A 21557-nucleotide genomic window follows, 5' to 3' on the forward strand; every position below is an offset into this window, starting at 1 on the left:
CTTTCTTCTTCCACTGTGCTCCTTGCCTCATGGCCAGAAGCAATTTACTAATCTTTCTCTCCTTTCCCTGCAGTGATTCTCCAGCCCATAACTCTGCTGCTGTTAGGATGACATGCACTTCTAGAAAGACACTGATTTCTTTCTAAAGTAGGGGTGTCAAATTCGTGGCCCCACATTGTCATCACATGACATATCGCAACTTCTCCCCCCTTCGCTAAACCAGTGGTGGGCGTGGCCAGCGCATGACGCATCTGGCGCATGGGTCGTGAGTTTGATACCTCTGTTCTAGAGCTTTTTCATCCTACAGGATAATTGGTCAAGGCTTCTTCATTTTGTTGGCTCTACCATCTAGCAGCACTGATCCATTCTGAAGCTTTCCGAGATTTAGTGATGGTTTCATTATTACTGCAAAAGTTCAAGATGCAAAAGCAGCTGATTAAGAGTGGGCAAGGATATCCTCCAGACCAAATCAGGTTGTGATTTTCTTCTCCTAATCTTCCCAAGTTTTTTTTCCCTAAATGTGATCAGGGGAAGGAAGGCAGAAGCAATTGGAAAAGAGGAGCATACCCACAGCCACCAAACACAATTATCAGAGGCTGGACAGATTTCAGTTGCTGTTGCATTATCATCACCACAGTTACTTCTGAACCAGCACATATGGTACATTTGCAAGGTCTGTTTTGGAAGAAGATAGAAAACACCACTTTATAACACTTGGCTATAGGCAAGGGGGAAGAGGAAGCATGTGTCCTTCAATATAACTTCAAGCTAATATCAGGAACTATGGATATGCCCTTAGTCAAGGAAGTGGAGGTTACAGGAACAGTGAGGGAACATGATTGGCATGTGCTGGAATTCTTGATTATAAAGGAATTTAAACCTGAGTGTAGTTAGATTTGAAACATTTAAAAAGCAGATTTTTATACTTTCAGAGCAATGAAAAATAGTCACTTCAAAATTAATTGAGATCAGCAGCAAATAAATTTAATAAAAAATAAAAAATAGGATTCCAAGACAGGAAATGCTACCAGAAAATGGAACTTGAGATTTGTGGGAATTTCTAACACCCATGCTACAAAAGCAAACTATTTGCAGCATTGTATTGGGACGTCAAAAAGGCGAATGTGATTTTATGTTGTATTGACAGACTTATAATTTTCAGTCACAAGGTGATTTGGCCAGATACCATCCTAAGTACTGTTTCCAGTTCTGGATGTCACACTTTAAGGATTCAGATAAACTGGAACAGGTTGAGAGAAAAATAATTAAGGGATCCAAAACAATCTTAGGAAAAGTAATTGAAGGAACTTGTTATGTTTAACTCTGAGAAAAATGAGGGAGGACATGATCGAAATACCAAAAAGGGCATCGAAATACCAAAAAGGGCATCGTATAGAAAATTAGGACTTCACTCTTCTCCTTGCAGAGTGGAGATCTGGAAAAAATGGTTTCAAGCTGCAAGAAGGCAAATTTTGTTTGAATGTGAGAAAAAAATCCAACAGAAAGATCAGTTTGACAATGGAACAAATTACACACTGAAGTGATGATCTTTCTTTGGCTATCTGTGTTTGAGCAGGGTTAAATATCATCTTTCAGTGATATTTTAATCATTCATGGATGGAGCAGGAAGTTGGAGATAATGACATAAATGACCCCTTCCAATTCTATGTCTGGGTGATTAAGATAAAGGACTCATTGACGTTACTTATGTTTGAAGTTGGCTGAAAGGTACACAGCAGAAAGAGGAAAGGGGCTTGCAAAAACCTCTGTTCATATTATATCTCTCTGAGACAAAATGGCTGAGACATTTATTGACTTCCATGGCAACAATGGCTCTATCAGCATGGCAAAGTAGGTGTTTGAGAGCTGTAGGCACCCAATAATCAAATAAAAATCATAAAGTACCCTTATAGTCAGTTATACAATGGTGATTGTAGGAACTAGATATTCCCACACAACACATATGGGCAAGCTGTAGACCACATATGGCTCTCAATTGCTCTCTTTGTGGTCTATCATCACTCCCCTTACTTTTTCTCCATCGTCCAGCAGTTCAGCCATGAGATGGGCTGCCAGGAACAGATTGTTTCTGAGTGTAATCAGAACAGGAAAATTGCAAGCTTAAGCCTAAGATAGTGAAGCAGTTAAAGTCTCTGTTCCCATACCTCACTGCTCCTTAGTGACAATGATGTTTCTGTTGCTGATAACAGAAGTGGAACTGTGAATTTGATAAGGACTAATGAATAGAGGCCTTAACCTCATGAGAAAGAGAAGAGGAGAGGAAAAGAGAGAGAGAATGAGCCCAGTATAGACTGTAGATGGATAAATAAATTCCACTCACTTGCACAGCTCTTAAAAGATTTCCATTGGGCTAATGTGGTTACCAGGGACATGGTGGCTCAGTGGCTAAGATACTGAGCTTCTTGATCAGAAAGGTCAGCGGTTCGAATCCCTAGCGCTGCGTACTTGTCCCAGCTTCTGCCAACCTAGCAGTTCAAAACCATGTAAAAATGCAGGTAGAAAAATAGGAACCAACTTTGGTGGGAAGGTAACAGCATTCCATGCGCCTTTGGCATTTAGTCATTCCAGCCACATGACCATGGAGATGTCTTTAAACAGCACTGGCAGCACTACCATTTTACCATATTGTTGGCTTCATATACCTAGTAAATATTTTTCAGCTGGCAAAAGAACTTACTGTATTCAGATAGATTTGTCCAGACAAAAGCCTGCAGGAGACACAAAATTAATCTCTAATATTTCATAAATAAAACTTCTCTGATACTATTTATATGTGTGTACATATATAATTTATTTCATTATTAAATTACCAATTAGACAAAGGGTGCTTTAGTCTTCTCTAGAGCATTCTTTTTTACCGTCTCAAAGAGGAAAACCATTTTGTTCACCATTGAATTCAGCAGTCCATAAACCTGAATGAAAGATCAAATTCAAATAAGCTTTCGTTTATTTAGAAGTAAATATTCAGTCTATTCTATGTGGACATACAATGAACCAAGCCTACATATATTTACAAATTATTTTACTCTTCCAGAACAAACATTGCCAGGGAGGGTATTATGTAATAGTTTGTCCCACACATTTGGTAACTATTTTGTTGCTTCATACCTGAATGTAATGTACAGTTCCTATCTGAAAATTACTGACATTGAAATCCAATAAACAATACATCTGAAGGATGCTAAATTAGAGAAGTCAGCTAGAGAACATATGCCTGGAAAGCATTATGTAGCTATAATAATCTTTTCCATATGCTTGATATAAAATGAGTTTGTAATATGTCTATTCCTTATGCTATTAAGAGTATTGTGTAGCAGAAATCAATTATTTTTTCTACATCCTTGCCCTGGAGTTGAGGTTTTGGAGCCTACTTTGTATACTATCTCTGTTAGGAACTGAAGCCCAGCCCACAGCACAGCTTCACACTGGCTAGGGATTTTGAGAGCACAACTACAGCACATCTGAGCATGCCTAACCGGGAAAGTTGCTATATGCTGATACTAAACCCCTTTTGTCAAAGATTTTTTCCCTTTTTTCCCTTTTAATATCATTTAATATCATTTAATGATATTTAATATCATTTTGTTACTATATTACAAAAGAAACAAAAGCATATGTATGTATTTTAGTTGGAAAGGCCAAGATTGTATTTATTTAAAAGATTTATATGGCTGCCCATCTTAAGCAATTCTGGCAGCTTAAAACATTATAGCTAGAAGGAGTGACTATATTACTCCCTATTTTGTAATATATTGGTGCAATGTCTGTATTACATGATTCATTCTCCTTATTTCTGAGCAATGTTTGACTTCAGCAACCATTATATTCTTTTAGATTACTCATCCGAGTTTGTATGGAGGCAGTACTTGATAGTGGCTCTCTTTTACTATTCTCTGGATAAGAACTTCCAGAGAGTGGCTGTGAGAAAGTAGTATTCAACCCCTCGGTAATCATGGCTGCTGGGCGTTTGCACGGGTTCATGGGAGCTCTAGCTAAGATTCTGTGCAGTTCGGAGAACCCCCCAAATCCCACTCCTGGTTGCCACCCCCCCACCTCTCAGGAGCCCCCACTCAGCCCGTTTTGAATGCAGCTAAGTGCAGGATGCATGGAGTGCATGGAGGCTCGGGGAGGGTGAAAATTGGGCCTACCAGACATTCGGCCTCCAGAGGGCCTCCGGAACCTGGGAAGGCTATTTTCACACTCTTGAAGGCTCAAGGGAAGCCACAGGAGTCTGGGGAGGGCAAAAATCCCCCCCCCCCCGGCTGTTGTGAAGGAGGCCGACTAGGCTATGTTCACAATGGCCATGCCCACTCAGCAACCGGGCAGAGAATCCCTTGCTAGAATTTTTGAAGCCCACCCCTGCATATGGCTACTTTAGGATTCTAGTCTTCCCGGTGCTATTTAATAACTACATGAAGCAGTGACGTGCAGTGAGGTTTATGGCTGGTGAGGCACTGATGTCACACACACACACACACACACACACACACACACACACAAACACACACAGGAAGATGTCACACAAGGGCCTTTCAAAGACTAAATGTTTTTTTTTACTGGTGGGGAATTAAAACTCCTCTTTTCCTCAATGGGAAATCAGGGGAGGAGCTCTGCAGCGGGACAGACGAATGGAGGGGGAGATCGCCCCTTCCTCTTCCGCACCCCCAAACCCCGTCTTCCCTGGCCTGAACCCTGCGCTGGAAAGGTGAGCAAAATGCGCAACTCGATGCTATGCCGTGCAATGTAAGCAATGCAATGCAACGCAACGCAACCCGTCCAGACTCCTTTGGGTTCGGGAGTGATCCAAATGGGGGGAGCGGGGGATCCCCGGGGTGGAGGCCTCCCGGTGCAATGGTCTTCCGCAGCTCCGGACCGAACCTCCGCCTTCCCCCCCCCCAGGATTGCAAGGCTGGAAGCCTCGGCAGCAGCCACCCCCACCCCCAGCCGGCCAATCCTCACCCATACTGTCAGCGGCGGGACCCGTGCGGTTCCTCTCCTCCCCAGTGCCGTCCGGTGGGCGTGTGAGCGCTGGGTGCGAGCGCTGAATGGCCAGCCCGGAAGGCATGCCGGCACTTTAGAGTGCCAGCCGGCTCGGCCACCATTCAGCAAAACATGTCCCGGTTTGTGGTCGGGCGGCACGCTTGCACTTTAAAGTGCATGCCGGCCGGCCACAAACCAGGACATGTTTTGCTCTATGGCGCGCCAAGGCCGCATGGCTTTAAAAAAATTAAAAAAATGAAAAATGAAAAATAAAAATAGATGTGCCAGCCTGCGTGCCAGCAGAGACGGGTAAAAAAAACACACACACAAACATACACATAATAAAAACAAATTACAATTACTTACATTACAAATAAATTGAATTTCTCCCCCCTGCCCCCTCCCTCTGACCCACATACCTTCCAGCTGCGTCAAAATTGCAAGATTTGGTCTAGCCAGGGCCAGGCAGGCTAGGATAGTTGCTGCAAGAGTCACCACATGGATGACTCTGCTAAAATGTTTTAAAATAGCCTCTAAACAAAGTGCCCTCTGCAGGAGGAGGCGGGAGAATCACGTGCCTCATTTGCATAAGGAATTTTTCACTTTTTAACCCTTGGTTAACTCTTAAAAGGCGAAAAAATTCCTTATGCAAAGGAGGCCCATAGTTCTCTAGCCTCCTCCTACAGTTAGCACTAAGCAGACTCAGAGTCACTGTGACTTGGAGTCTGGGAGCAACTACCCTGGCCTTTCTAATTATTTTAAAAAATTCTTTCCTTTTCTTCCTGAGACTGGTGAGGCCCCGCCTCCCTTGCCTCTAGTGACTGCATGTCACTGACATGAAGCATCACAATATTTCTTCTGACATAACACACTACAACAGCCAATTGAACAAAGGGTTATCATCACTGGAATGTTCCCAGTGATATTTGCTCACCACCAAGGAGCTGTGATATTTTGGTATCAAATAAAGGCTTTTCTGCTCTTCAGGCTGTTTACTCTTGTAAATTTGGGGCTGCTACAAGTTTTATTTGGTTTATTGTGAGTTTTGTTTTGTGGTTGAGTATTTTTCCTATTGTAAGGTGTATATACAAACTTACTTCAACATAGAGTTTTTCACGGTATTTTTCCTGCACAATTGGATCGACTTGTTCTCGGCGTAACTGTAGTTCTGCTTCCGAAGATTCAATTGAAAAAGATATAGCATCCTTTGCTTCCTTTGTGAGTGCCCTTATTTTCTTCTCTTCCTTTCCCTTGCCTTTTCGGCTATTTGTGCGTTCTTGCTAAGAAAGATGAAATTATGCCAAACAGAGATCAGAACAATCTGGTTTGCATAGCTTCAAATACCACAGTGTGTATATCTGAAACCAAGAGTACTTTCAGTAAAGAGTTAACTCAGATGAAAAAAAAGTATAAAATTCTTTTTATCTTTCATTTATCTTGCAGTTGTGAAATCTGAATTCTCAGAACCTTATATAATATCCCCAGAATGTCACCCCCAAATTGCTATTACCCTGTAATTTTTAATGTGAGAAAAGGGAATGGAAGGATATGTGGAAGATAATCACACTAACTAATCTATTTAATATAATTTGTATTAAATTCAAATGAAATCAAATACAGTGGTTTTTCCTGCTTCCACCCACTTTTCAATTCAATTTTGCTTATTTTTTGCATTGACATTCTCTGTTTACCACCCACAGGCCAAATGTAGTCTTTAGCCTGAAATAGATTGCATAATGCAGTTTTATCTGATTAAGCTTCATTTTCTATATTAATTTTGAAGGTACCAATCATATATCTACCTCTTTGGTTGCCTTTCCTTTTTCCTTTTCCTTCGAAGCAGTTTTCTTATCTTCTTTCTGCACTTTCCGATCTTCTTTGACAGCCTTTGCAGCAGCTGATTTTACATCAGCTGCAAAAATAAGCAAAATAAATTTCTTCCATTTAGTGTTAACAATTATTTTACTGGCCTTTCTGATTAGTGAAACTACCTTCTGGCAAGCAGTAAGCTGGAAACACTAGTAAAAGTTTAAATGCAATTTAGGAAATAGGATGATATTGACTTTATACCTGAATCAAGCAGAGACTGTCCACCATTTTTAATGTTACCTACCTGTACATTTTCTTAGAGTCTGATCTATTGAATTGATAGGCAAACTTACCTAGTTCTTCTGGAGCAGTTTCAACGTAAGTATCTTTCTCAGGCATACCAAGCAGATTTCTGAGCACTAACGAGCAGTTCACCAGCCCATCAATTACTTCCCTCCACAACTGGAAACTAATGCAGGGAAGAAATCTGATTTTATTTCTCTTTGAAAGGAGAGACAAAGGAGAGCAAGCCAAAATTCTGTCATTGCTTTTTTATGGCTTTCTCTAAATCAAAGGCAGACCCAAATTTACAAGAGCTGTTGTTAATTTAAATAAAACATTTTTTAGCTATTCTCCCAAGGCACTGTTTCCTAAATATGTGAGATTTGTAGCACAAGGTTTTTGTTTTCAGAATAAATGTAATTAAAAAGAGATGTCAATTGCATCAGATTTATTATTAAGTAATAATCCATAAGTAATGGATTAAGTAATAATCCATATATAAGGAAAAAAGATTTGGGAACAGAACAAGTGTTTTATACACAAAACCTCTAGTGGGAGAATCTGACTGCCCAACAACCGCGTTTAAAAAATATCAACGCCAGTCATCTTAGAATGGAAAGTGGCAACCATGGAGTATTAACTCATATATGGATGTATAGGAAAGCTTGTAGGAATGAAAATAATTTCATCATTGGGGATAAGCGAATGATCTAAAAGCCCAATGCAGAGAAACAGCAGAATAATTCCACTAACAAAGGAAAGATGTAAGGCTAGAATAACAAACTGTGGAGATGCAGGAGACACTGTATGGCTGGATCCCTTGAGGGCCTTTCATTTAATTCATTTTTCACAAAATATTCAGATACTGTATTTAACATGTCTACTTCCATTTTGACAACTGCTGCTCTTCAACAATCGTTGGCTTTCAAAAACGTTGGGGAATTGACTGAGTGACATCATTTGGGGAACTGAGTGACATCATTTGGGGAACTGAGTGACATTATTTGGGGAACAAAATAACAATTTTTGTTTTTTTAAAAAGCATTTCTGAAGTTGGAGAGTTAAAGGATGCTATGTTAATTGTGTATATCTATCTATCTATCTATCTATCTATCTATCTATCTATCTATCTATCTATCTATCTATCTATCTATCTCCCTCTCTCTCTTATCTATCTACCTACCTACATACATACATACATGCATATATCAATTTTACGAAAACGTGTGTGTGTGTGTGTGTTCTGACCCCCCCCCCCCTTCTCTGCCAGGAATGAAAGCCAAAAGCCACGTAACTCAAAAGGTTTCTTTTAATCAGTCCCAGCTCTTGCTGGCTACGAGGCCAAAATAAACAAAGATAAGCACGCTGGCAGTAAGTCTCACAAACCTAGGCAATGCAAACAGGCTTCCCACTTCTCCAAGTTGGTTTAAGTCTCACAAACCTAGGCAATCCAAACAGGCTTCCCACTTTTCCAAGCTGGTTTCTGTTAATTCATGAACGTGAACGTTGACTTCTGCAACCAGGGCGTGGCACCAGCAGTCTCTTTATACTCAGGCGAGGATCCCAATGAGCAACAGCTGCTCGCAATCATCTCCTTTGTCCTTTATGCTGAGTAGACCTAAGCCTGCTTGCCTCCTGATACAACTCCCAAATACTTTCAGGAACATTCCCTTTGATCCAATGCTCTGCCGCCACCTGGTGGCCAACCAGTCTCTCCTCACCCTGCTCAGCGTCAACACCCTGTCCAGGGTCCTCCACCTCCTCCAAGGCCGACTCATAAGCCCCCTCGCTCTCGGAGTCTGGCGGGGTTGTGACTCTAAATATATACCTTCTTCCCTGGCTTCAGCTGATAAGGAGGAGACCTGTGGCTTAATGGCTAAGACGTTTGCCTAAGATGCAATACAGCACAGGTTCGAATCCCAGTAAGGGTATGGCTAGCTGATGAGAGCTAAATAGCTTGAAATAGATCTATACTAGTCTCCCTTTATTTATTTATCAGCACAAATAAAAAATACAAATATAACAAAGGCAACAGTAAAAATATTGGGTTTCTGTCGTGATGGACTCTTGTGACGAGCCGATTGACAGATGATGGAAGCAGTTAGCTTCCTCCATAATTGGGGCTTATCAGGGGTTGTGACTCTAAATATATACCTTCTTCCCTGGCTTCAGCTGATAAGGAGGAGACCTGTGGCTTAATGGCTAAGACGTTTGCCCGTTCAGAAACGAAAGCCAAACAGAACGTTCAAAGGAATGTTTTTATCAGTCCCAGCTCTTGCTGGCTGCGAACCCAAAATAAACACAGATAAATGCTCTGGCAAAAGTCCTAACTCATAAACTGCTACAAAACAGGATTATATAAATCAAGTCACTTATCCAAGTGCTTTTCTCGATGGTTGCACACGAACGGAGAAAGTTGACTAGAACAGAAACAGAACGTTGACTTCTGCAACCAGGGCGTGGCACCATCAGTCTTTTATCCGCAGGAGGAGATCCTAACGAGCAACAGCTGCTCGTTATCATCTCCTGTGAGTCCTCAATTGTTCCTTACATCGGTCAGCCCTTCTCCTGCGTGCATCCCGAAACAACTCACAGGAGGTTTCTGGGTCAGCCTCTCTCACTGATCCAAGGCTCAGTCATTACCTGGGGATCAACTAGTCTCTCTGAGCCCTGCTCGGAGTCAGAACCCTGTCCAGAGCCCTCCGCCTCTGCCAGGCCTGACTCATAGGGCCCCTCGCTGTCAGAGTCTGATAGCAGCTCCAAAGGCTCCTGCTGAGCCACAACACCATCCCTCCACGCAGGGCCCTTCCCCTGGGTCTGACAGTCCGGATGTGGTCGGGATGGGTTGTCCGTGTGATAGGCTCGCAATCATCTCCTGTATTTCCTCCTTTGTCCTTTACGCTGAGTAGACCTCAACCTGTTTGCCTCCTGATATAACTCCCAAATACTTTCAGGAACATTCCCTTTGATCCAATGCTCTCCCGCCACCTGGTGGCCAGCCAGTCTCTCCTCGCCCTGCTCGGCGTTGACACCCTGTCCAGGGTCCTCCACCTCCTCCAAGGCTGACTGATCAACCCCCTTGCTGTTGGAGTCTGGCGGCAGCTCTGACGGCTCCTGCTGGGCCACAACACACATACACACACACAAACACACACACACACACACATATATATTCATAGATTTTCACGGGTGTAGGTATGCTGGTATTGCTGTATTCAGGTCTTTTCCCATGTAAGATTGAGATTGTCTTGGCAACATTTCGGCCATCTTCCGGTTGGTGTTTTCGGCTTCGTGTTTGTGTGGGTAAAGTGTGGTCAGAGCTGCCGTCTTTCTATGAATCTTGATGGGGGTGTGTGGAGTGCTGGCTTTGTTTCAGTAAGTGGATTGATTGGTTGTGTGGTTGTATCATGATTGGTAGATTGGTGCTGATTGGTGCTGGCTGTGTGTCCATTGTTGTTTTGTGTTGCAACAGCCTGGGTGGTGGTGGAGTTCGTTTCTTGACTGGGGCTGGTTTCCAGATGTCTGATAGGCGGGATGTATCATCACGTTTATTCATGTTGTGGGGATGTTTCTCTATTTCGATAACTTCCATAATTATTCTCTTGTTGAAGTGTTCAGTTTTGTAGATTAATTTGGTTCCTTCAAAATGTCATATCCCTCTTCACCCAAGTGCCTAAAAAAGAAACCTTGACAGCTATCCAGAACAAACACAACCTCCCTAAACACATCCTGGACCTGATCAACCACTGCCTAACCAACACATACTTCATCCATAATGGACAAAGATACAAACAGACAGAAGGAGCACCCATGGGATCATTCCTCTCACCCATCATCGCAAACTTATACATGGAACATTTTGAAACTAACGCCTTAGATAAATCTGAACACAAACCCAAACTCTGGCTTAGATATGTTGATGACACTTTCGTGATTTGGCCACACGGGAAAGAAAAACTGGACAACTTCCTCACACATCTCAACAGCCTACACCCCAAAATACAATTCACTATAGAAATAGAAGCAAACAACCAACTTCCCTTTCTAGATGTCTTAATCTACAAAAAACCCAATGGCTCCCTAGGACACACCATCTACCAGAAAAAAACACACACCAACCGCTACTTAAACGCACAATCCCATCACCACCCTGCACAGATCAACTCTGTAGCCAAGACCCTCATCTCCAGAACCAAATGCCTAGCCGACAAAGACCACCTGAAAACTGAATTACACACTCTCACAAATGTATTAATCTTCAACGGATTCCAAAGAAAAACAATTACCAACCTAAACCAAAGGGAGACTGCCCCCAAAAACTGAGACACAGAACAGGACAACGGCATCGCCCTCCTCCCTTACATCAAAGGCACCACAGATAAAATCAGCAAAATTCTCCACAAACACAATATCAAGACAGCCTTCAACACTGACCAAAAAATAGCCAACATCTTAAGAAACCCCAAAGACAAAATCCAGCTAGAAAACCAAGGAGTCTACGAAATACCATGCAAAATCTGCCCTGCAACATACATAGGACAAACGAACAGGAGAATAAATGCATGCATCACAGAACACAAGAACGCAGTAAGAAAAAAAGAAAAAACTTCCTGCCTTTTCCAGTACCTTAAAGCTACAGGACATGAAATTAATTTTGAAGGAACCAAATTAATCTCTAAAACTGAACATTTTAACAAGAGAAATAGAGAAACACCCCCACAACATGAATAAACATGATGATACCTTCTTTCTACCTGACATCTGGAAACCAGCCCTACTCAACAAAAGAGCTCCACCCACCACCTAGGCCATTACAACACAAAACAACAACGGACACACAGCCAGCACCAATTAGCACCAATCTACCAATCATGATACAACCACACAACCAATCATTCCACTTGCTGAAAAAAAGCCAGCACTCCACACACCCCCACCAAGATTCATAGAAAGAGGTCAGCTCCGACCACGCTTTACTCACAAAACACGAAGCCGAAAACAGCAGCCTGAAGATGGCGAGTGACACCTTGCCAAAATGTTGCCAAGACAATCTCAATCTTTCACAGGAAAAGACTCTTGGAAGCTTCAAAAGTTACCAAGAACAGGTTGGGGTGGTAAGTTTCTCTCTTCTGTCCGAAATGAAGCTTGCTAACTAATAAATCAAGGCTATTTCTTTAGAGAAGAAAATAGAATCTGGGAATTAGTATGTAAATGGTGAAGTAAAAAGGGGAGAACTGGGTTTAGTCAGCCAGAAAACTGATTTGTGACTCCAAACTGAAATGCTATCTTTTCCTCTAATCGACCTTACAAGGTTGATGTCAGGTCATAAAGGAAGATGGAACAGAACAACAAATGGACATTGTTCCGAGCTATCTGGAGGAAGTGCCACATAAAGAAAATAAATTAGATCTGTTAGCTACCCTGCATCCTTGCTCACCAACTGTATAATGGGTTTATTTTAAGATTTTTTGCTGCCAATATTATATATGCATAGTATTGGGTGGAATAGTCTACCCTTATACACCATACCATATCTGGTAGAAGAGATCTTCCTTAGTTGTCAGGGGAGTAATACAAAGTTCCAATGCTGCTTTATTGAGCTGAGCTAGGGCAACTTCCCGTTCTTCTTCTTCAGGGACTGTCAGCAACGTCTAAAGAAATAGAAATCAATATCAAACTCTCTCTCTAAAATGCTCAAATAAACACAAGCAGAGCTACAAATATTTACAGTCAGTCCGAGATCATAATGCCTGAAGAGTATCAAAGTATAAAGCGGTAGCCTGAGCAAAAGAGATGTACCAACCTCCCTTTATATCAGTCAATAATAATGCTGGTGAAATTAGGCACAGTTAGTGGGGCTTGCAAGTGTCCCTTCCTACACTCACCAACAGGGAGACTACTTGAATGAAAAAAGATGCCTATGGATAAGGTTCAAATCTTGCCATTTTCCATATTAGAAAATATTGGATATTCTGGCACAAGGATGGGATTCTCTCTGAATAATTCTCATACTGAGGAATAAGAAACCTCATTAACATACCTGCCTAAAATCCGCAACAGAAAGGTTCCATTCCACACGGGGTGCTTCCTCTACTTGGGCCACTTCTTCTATTTCAGTTTTACTAGTTTCATCTACCAGTTCTTCCAACCCAAGCGTCTTTACTATGGAAGTAGGCGAGGAAAGACTCTTACGGATATCCTCAGGACTCTTCTGAGAGTCTGCAGTACTCTTGGATGGAGAAGTCTCACTGGCCATGCTTTTTCTCCGTTCTTCTTCTACATACACTTCTACAGGTTGAGGATTCATAACTCTGTTCCACAATTCATGAAGTTCCTTTACAACTTGGTGATTGTAATGCAGCTGTAAGGAGAGAGATGACTAATAAAGTGGCATATAAGGAATCAACCGCTTCTGACACATCCTCTCATCAAAGTTTCTGTGATGCAGACCTTACTGAATTTGAATGTATCTTGATACTTCAATCTGTGACCCGTCAAAACCACGCTCGACTAACCTGCGCCCGATTAAACCGCGTCGCTGATGTCATCAACAGGGCGACAACAGCCAGCGCGGAGAAAGAAGGGCGCTTTAAATAGCACTTTGAAAGCAAGCCGCTTCAACTTAAGGTAAGGGTTAGCTTTAGGGTTAGGGTTAGGGTTAGGTTAAGGGTTAGGGTTAGGTTTAGGGTTAGGTTAAGGGTTAGGATTAGGGTTAGGTTAAGGGTTAGGTTTAGGGTTAGGGTTAGGTTTAGGGTTAGGTTAAGGGTTAGGTTTAGGGTTAGGTTTAGGATTAGGTTTAGGGGGGTTAGGTTTAGGTTTAGGGGTTAACTTTAGGTTTAGGGTTTACAGCGTGCTTCTGTCTCCGCGCTGTTGTCGCCCTGTTGATGACGTCAGTGACGCGGTTTAGTTGGGCGCGGTTTAGTCGAGCGCGGTTTTGTGGTGGAACCACTTCAATCTACAAATAAAACAAAAAGTGGCCCCATATTTTCCCTCGGAGCATGCTACTTTATTATTTTTTAAAAATCAGATACATAGGCAACAGTTTATTATGTTAATTTCATGGAGCATCAGGTGTTAACATGCTTTAGCCAACAGCTATCCACAATGTACTATAGCACAAATAGATGTACTATAGTGGTTGACTCCTTTCATCTGTATGATTGAGAAGTAGAGGGATTTAACATCTGTGGTGGGGCTTACTGCAGTTCTCTTCATAGCATTCTGAATGCATTGTTTCCTATTACACTGCTACTTAGTATTATTATTATTTATTATTATTATTTATTATTATTTATAAAATTTATATCCCGCCCAATCCCGAAGGACTCTGGGTGGCTTACAAAAAAGAGAGAAAACACATAACGAACACGTAACGAGAAAAAAAATAGTTTAAAATCTCAACACCACATATATTCATTCTAATCGGGGCTGGACCTCAACAGTGAGGTCAACAGCCCCGGGCCTGCCAGAACAGCCAGGTTTTTACAGCTTTCCTGAAGGCCATGAGAGTGGGTATGGTCTGGATCTCTGGGGGTAGCTGATTCCAAAGAGTCGGAGCAGCCACAGAAAAGGCTCTCCTCCAGGGGCCCGCCAGCCGACACTGTCTGGCTGACGGCATCTGAAGGAGGCCCAATCTGTGGGATCTTACTGACCGCTGGGAGGTATGTGGCAGTAGGCGGTCTCGAAGGTACGCTGGCCCTAAGCCATGTAGGGCTTTAAAGGTAATAACCAACACCTTGAATTGCGTCCGGAGACCAATTGGTAGCCAGTGCAGCTCGCAGAGGACAGGTGTAACGTGGGTGTACCTCGGTGCACCCAATATCGCTCGTGCGGCCGCATTCTGGACTAACTGCAGTCTCCGAACGCTTTTCAAGGGTAGCCCCATGTAGAGCGCATTACAATAATCCAGCCTTGAGGTGACAAGGGCGTGAATAACCGTTTGAAGTGCCTCCTGATCCAAATATTGCTGCAATTGGTGCACCAGACGAACCTGGGCAAAGGCCCCCCTGGTCACAGCCAATAGATGATGTTCCAGTTTTAGCTGCGAATCCAGGAGGACCCCCAAATTGCAGACCCTCTCTGAGGGGTGTAAATTTTCACCCCCCAGGGTTAAGGACTGTCTAAGCTGTCCTTTGGGGACAGCATCCAAAGCCACTCAGTCTTATCAGGATTGAGCACAAGTTTGTTCACCCCCATCCAGATCATAACAGCCTCCAGGCATCGGCACATCACGTCCACCGCTACACTGAGCTGGCAGGGGGCAGAAAGATACAGTTGAGAATCATCTGCGTATTGATGGTACTTTACCCCGTGCTGTCGCATGATCTCACCCAGCGGCTTCATGTAGATGTTAAATAGGAGGAGGGACAAGACCGAACCCTGTGGAACACCACATTCGAGGGGCCTAGGGGTCGACCTTTGCCCCCCAACCAACACCGACTGCGACCTGTCAGAGAGGTAAGAGGAGAACCACCGTAAAACGGTGCCTCTCACTCCCACTTCCCCTAGGCATCGCAGAAGGATACCATGGTCGATGGTATCGAAGGCCGCTGAGAGGTCAAGAAGCACCAGGATAGAGGAATGTCTGGCCCACCAGAGATCATTGGTCAGGGCGACCAAAGCTGTTTCCATGCTGTACCCAGGCCTGAAACCAGACTGAAAGGAGCCTAGATAATCCGTTTCATTCAAGGTCCATAGGAGTTGAAGCGCCACCACCTTCTCAACAACCTTCCCCAAAAAAGGAAGGTTGGAGACAGGACGATAGTTTTTCAAAATAGCTGGGTCCAGGGAAGGCTTCTTGAGGAGGGGTCTTACCACTGCTTCCTTTAATGGTTGCGGGAAAGACTCCTCCTGCAAGGATGCGTTAGTAATCGTCTGGAGCCAGCCTCGTGTCGCGTCTCTGCTGGTCGAAACCAGCCAGGAGGGGCACGGGTCCAATAAACAGGTGGAGGCACTCATTGCTCCCATGGCCTTGTACACTTCCTCAGGGGTGACAAATTCGAACTCATCCCAGAAAATCCGATTAAAACTAACCCTCAGCATCTCGGCTGGTACTGCCCAAGCGGAGTCCAGGTCTGTCCGAATCTGAGTGATTTTATCCGACAGAAACTGAACGAACTCCTCACTCTTCCCTGCAGGGGTTCCCCCACCTCCTCATCTTTCAGGAGGGAGCGGGTCACCCTAAACAGGGTGGCTGGGCGAGATTCCGCGGACGCAATAAGAGCGGGAAAATGTGTACATTTTGCCGCCCGTATCGCCACTAGGTAAGTCCTGATAAAGGCTCTTAATAGTGATTGATCAGATTCAGAGTTACTAGCCCTCCAACATCGCTCTAGGCGTCTCTTTTGGCGCTTCATCTCCCGGAGTTCCTCGGTAAACCAAGGTGCCCTCCTGGATCCACTGCCGCAGAGAGGCCTCAAAGGCGCAATCTGATCCAATGCTTCAGCTGCCACAATGTTCCAGGCAGCAACCAAAGACTTGGTTGGATTGCGGACAAGGGAGTCAGGTATCTCTCCAAGCTCCCTCTGAAATCCCTCCGGGTCCATCAGGCGCCTGGGGCGGAACCACTTAGTCGGCTCCACCTCCCTGCAATGGGGGAGTAGCGTCCTGAAGTCAAGCCTCAGCAAGGAGTGATCTGACCATAACAAGGGCGAGGTCTCTATTCCCCTTAACTCGAGATCACGTCTCCACTGCCCCGAGAGAAATACAAGGTCAAGCGTGTGTCCTGCTCTATGAGTTGGACCCTGAACTACCTCGGTCAAGTCCATGGTTGTCATGGAAGCCATGAACTCCTGTGCCCCATCTGAGTGTTCACCAAGAGACGGCAGATTAAAGTCCCCCAGTACCATTAGTCTGGGGAACTCCATTGCCAACCCTGCTACTGCCTCTAGCAGCACAGGCAGGGCTGTCGTGACGCAGCTGGGAGGTAGGTATGTCAACAGCAAGCCCAATTGAACCCCTAGGTCCAACTTCAAGAGGAGAGACTCACACCCCACAATCTCTGGGGCAGGGATCCTGCGAGGAACTAATGACCTTCGGACGATAACTGCTACTCCCCCACCCCTTCTTTGGTGTCGTGGTTGGTGGAGCACCTGAAACCCATCTGGGCACATTTCTGAGAGGGGGACTCCTCTCTCTTGGCCCAGCCAGGTTTCGGTTATACATGCCAGGTCTGCCTCCTCGTCTAATATTAAATCCTGGATGAGGGGAGCTTTGTTCACAACTGACGTGGCATTTAGCAGCAACAACCTGAGACCAGGGCCCTGACCTCTTCTGCCACCAGGTCCTTGAGTTGAGCCTGAGGGGCCGGAACAAGGAATCGCTGTAATGTAGCGAGTCCTTCTTCCCCAGTAATGGCTAGCCCTACAGCTCCCATCATATCTGCCCCTCCCAGTCGTAACTGAAATGCTCCGACATCCCCCCATCCCCGTAGACCCCCCCCCTCTCCCCCATGGCCCCCATTCTTCCCGGCAGGCCACGCGTACCATTCACTCCAGGATGGGAGGCAAGTCTGGGCCCCCATCCACTTCTGCTTCTGCACTCAGTGGAGGGGATTCCAGGTCGCACTCCCAATCCTATCATACTCACCAATCAAACACTCTCTTCAGACACACCCCACAACAGTTATTAAAATACAATAATACAATAATTAAATTAAAAGTGGGCACATTTTCTCTCATTCATGTACTCATACACCCAACAAACCAGCTAAAAATGCAAACAGGCTCTCCTCTGCTGTTTCCCACAGGGAAGGACCTTCATCCGAGCCCTGCAGGGAAGGCGCTCAGCGCGAGTCCGAGGTGGCTGGAGCCGGTGGTAGTTTGTGGGGGGGAGTTCCTCATTCTCCTCGTTCGTCTCCCCTGCGGGGCATGGAAGTAGTGCAGGAAGTCTGAGGCGGATGGGGCAGCTGGCGATAGTTGGGGGGGCAGGCTCCCTGTCCTCCTCGTCCTTGTCCTCCCTCTCTGTGGGGGTCGTGTGTCACAAGAGCAGCATGAAAAGCAGTTGGTATGGCAAAGGTTCCCCATGGCCTGGCACGCTTGGCTGGCCCCATATACCCCCTTTCCACACTCGATACAAATACCAAAATACTCCTTGCGCATGTGCAGCTCCAGCTCCTTCTCCAGCTCCAGCGTCAGCGCCTCCAGTCTCCACTCCATCTAATTCATTCCTTTTCCTGTCCCATCATGCCGGGGCTGTAATTTGTCTTCTTTCATGGCGTGCTGGTGTAGGCTGGCTCCTCTGGCGCGCCCGGAGGCCTCCCCGAAGGCCCGTTCCCCAAAGCCGGCCCGCCGCTTTCCCCGATGGGGCCCAGCAGCAGCGTGCACTTGAAGCCGAAAGTGCTGGCCCTGTTTTCCCGTTTCCTCCTGTTGCTCTTGTTGCTAGCTGCCACCGCTGCAGCACCCGGAGCAGCGGGCAAAGCCGCACGGGGAGCCGAGGCCACGGCGGCCGGAGAAGGCCCTGCAGCGGCGTTGTCTGAAAAGCCGAGGTGGAAGAAGAAGAAGGGGCCGCGCCCGGGACAGCAGCGGCGGCAGCGATGCTGGCCAAGGAGGTTCCTGTATCCACTCTTCAAGGTCCAGGAACACGAATAGACTTTTTAAAAAATAACTATGATAGAATTCTAAAATAAATATTACTTCCTTTTTACCATCCATCATTTAGAAATGTCTTTTATCATTGCCCCCTTTTTTTTACCTTTTCCACCCAGAGTAAAAGGCACACTTTTTATGTACTTTGTAAGTCAGAAATGTTTTGTTGTCAATATGCAGGAAAAATATTAAAACATTTTGCATCTGAAAGTTAATTTATCAAAGATATGCATAAATGGCAGAAAAAATTAGCAAATAGGTGAATTTGTGCCTTTTGGTACAATACCAACTAAAGTTGGGGAAACAGGTGAAGACAATTTTAAGGCATTGAAAATGCTCATAGAAAGTTAGTGGTGAGTATGTAACAGTGACGTGCGGTGAGGTTTATACCTGGTGAGGCTCAGCTGGGCATCCTTTTGCGAAGCAGCTCAGCAGGGCAGCGGTTGGCCTCGGCGGGGGGGGGGAATTTGCATCACGGGAGCAAGCAAGGGTCTGCAGCAAAGGCGCTTGGTGGCTCCCGCGATGCAAAGTGCCCCGCCGCCCCCCCCCTGCTGCCCTGGCCTGCGTCCGCTGCTTCTCCAAGCTCTGCCGCTGGAAGTCCCGGATCGCCTCTGCCCGGCCTCCCGGCACTACGCAGAGGCTCTCACAGGAGCGCGTCCCAGCGGCCAGTGGCCCGGAGCGGCCTCGGCTGCGAGACAAGGGAACGCTTAAAGCAGCCGCTGCCGCCGCCACCACCCCACCGGGCAAAATAAGTTGTTTAGCTTAAAGTTGGGACTCCCAAGATGAAAAACCAAGTATTAAATATAAAATTCTTTAAGATGCAGAAAAAAGAAGAGGACTAGATTGCCTGATTTTAAACTTATTCTGCAGTCTGCTATTTGATTTGAATGAAAGACTGAGCTTTGCTGAGAAATAAAATGCTAGAATTAGAAGAATATGATATTATATGAGAAGTGTCATATTAAAAATGTGGAATAAATATAAACCCAGTTTGGGCCCAAAATGCTTTTACTGGTCTCAGCACAGGAAGCATTTTATAGAAAAGAAACAGCAGACAAAGAGAAACCATTAACATACCAAGACTTATTAATACAGGAAGATGGACAGCTCAAGTTGAAGTCAAGAAATTAACTGCAGAGGGATTTAATTTTCAGTGGTTTCATATGCACAGTAATGGAGACTGAATAATATAAGACAAAAATAGGAAATCAACAGTGTATCTATGATAAATATTTTATTGCAAAAAAGATGTACATTTTTTTTGCTCAAATTTGAAACTGAAATTTGCAGATGGCAGCAATAGTCAAAACCCCAGTAAACTGGTTGGCATGTTTAAAAAAGAGACGCTTGGCAGCCAACAAGAGAAGCCATAGCAGCACCAGTGTGAAAGAAGTCAGTACAAAATAAGGCCCATGGCAGGAATCGGGGGTATGTGGGCAGCCAAAAAGGCAGAGATGAGCAAGAGACAGGCAGGTGGAGGGAATTCAAGAAGAGGTAGAGGAGGCGATCTTACCAAGCTTGGGGCTGGGATGGCTGGACCAAGCCAAGTATGATTTAGCTTGGGGAGGAGTGGATCCTTCCCTAAGAAGGCAAGGTGGAATTTAGTTAATAATGGCAAGGGCGATTGCTGGGATTGTGGTACTAAGCAATGTGGTTATGTGATATCATCACATATACAACTGCATCACATAGCAACATAAATTCCAGTCCAATTACCATTGTTAATGAAGGACTACATGTATAATATATAGACGGGTGAGAATATGGATAAAGAAACTGACATTCAGATTGTGTTATAATTTAAGAGCTAAATTTTAAGAGATTTTCTTTGACATCAAAGAAATTATCAGAGATGTATAAAAATAGTTCTAGTCAATAATAGAAATGCAAAAAACATGAAGGAACCTTATACTATGCCAGTGACTTGTGAAAAAGAGAAAGAAAGGGGGAGGGGAGAGGTTAATATTAATATTGAAATGAAACTAGAACTCTTTTTTGGAACTTAGGAATAGTCAATTAGAAAAGATTAACTTATGCACAAAGATGGAGAAATACTGAAGTACCCACAATGGAAGAATAGATTGATGGCAGAAGTAGCGGGATGGCAAAGTTCACCTGGTTTATCAAGGACAAGATAATAAATACTTTTTTAAAAGACTGGAAACCTTTTATGAACTTTTAGCTGAGAATGGAAAAAAATGAAATGATTTATGGATTTGATTATTGAGAAAAGATTGAACATGGAGCTGAAGGGATATAATTATAATGTTAAAGAGGAAGAGAGTAAGTTTGTAACTGCTATAAAGGGTGAAAGTCATTTGTTTCCCACTTTTAACTGTATTCTTTTCTGCACTTTTTCTTTTTTCATTCTTTTCTTTATATATTTTTGTATTTATCTTTTATTTATGTAAAGATTAATTTTAAAAAAGAAGCTAAGGTTGTTCCCTTACTGGTTCCCAATGCTCTGACTGGTATCAATCCTTATTATTTATTCTCTGTCCACATCCCCATCCCACATTCCCTATAAAGGACAAACTATACCTCTGGATTCTTTCTGTGAAATAATTCTTCTTCAGTGACGTAGGCATCAACTGGGGATCTTACTCGTGTGGGTGTTCGAATCCGATTAAGTAACTCTTCTAGATTTTCTTCTATTATAACAGCAATTTCTCGAGCCTCTAACTCTTTCTGGAATTTCAAGCAAAATAACAATAAAGAGTTTCTAGCTTAATGTGTCATGTGAACACTGCCTGTCTATGTATAAAATTTAGGACATGTTCACATGACACACTAAAATAGAAAACTTGGTTAATTCATTAATTTTGCCCCATCACAAATTGCACTGTACCAGGCTTTATAGCAGTTGTAATTTGAACTCAA

The 21557-nt window shown here is 44.0% G+C and overlaps 1 protein-coding gene across 1 annotated transcript in view; it reads right to left on the reverse strand.

Moving 5' to 3' along the window:
• Nucleotides 1-2543: 2543 nt before the first annotated feature.
• Nucleotides 2544-21557, reverse strand: part of MYCBPAP (MYCBP associated protein) — a 36677-nt gene continuing 17663 nt past the window's right edge. Inside the window, exons 13-19 of the mRNA XM_032210968.1 lie at nt 21219-21365; nt 13133-13453; nt 12622-12743; nt 7164-7279; nt 6804-6913; nt 6099-6281; nt 2544-2933 (exon numbers count right to left, since the gene is read on the reverse strand). Of these exons, the coding sequence (XP_032066859.1) occupies nt 2835-2933; nt 6099-6281; nt 6804-6913; nt 7164-7279; nt 12622-12743; nt 13133-13453; nt 21219-21365 (1098 nt within the window). The 3' untranslated portion in view covers nt 2544-2834. The remainder of the gene's footprint in view (nt 2934-6098; nt 6282-6803; nt 6914-7163; nt 7280-12621; nt 12744-13132; nt 13454-21218; nt 21366-21557) is intronic.

The sequence above is a fragment of the Thamnophis elegans genome, chromosome 2, assembly GCF_009769535.1.
Source record: "Thamnophis elegans isolate rThaEle1 chromosome 2, rThaEle1.pri, whole genome shotgun sequence".
Lineage (NCBI taxonomy): Eukaryota > Metazoa > Chordata > Lepidosauria > Squamata > Colubridae > Thamnophis > Thamnophis elegans.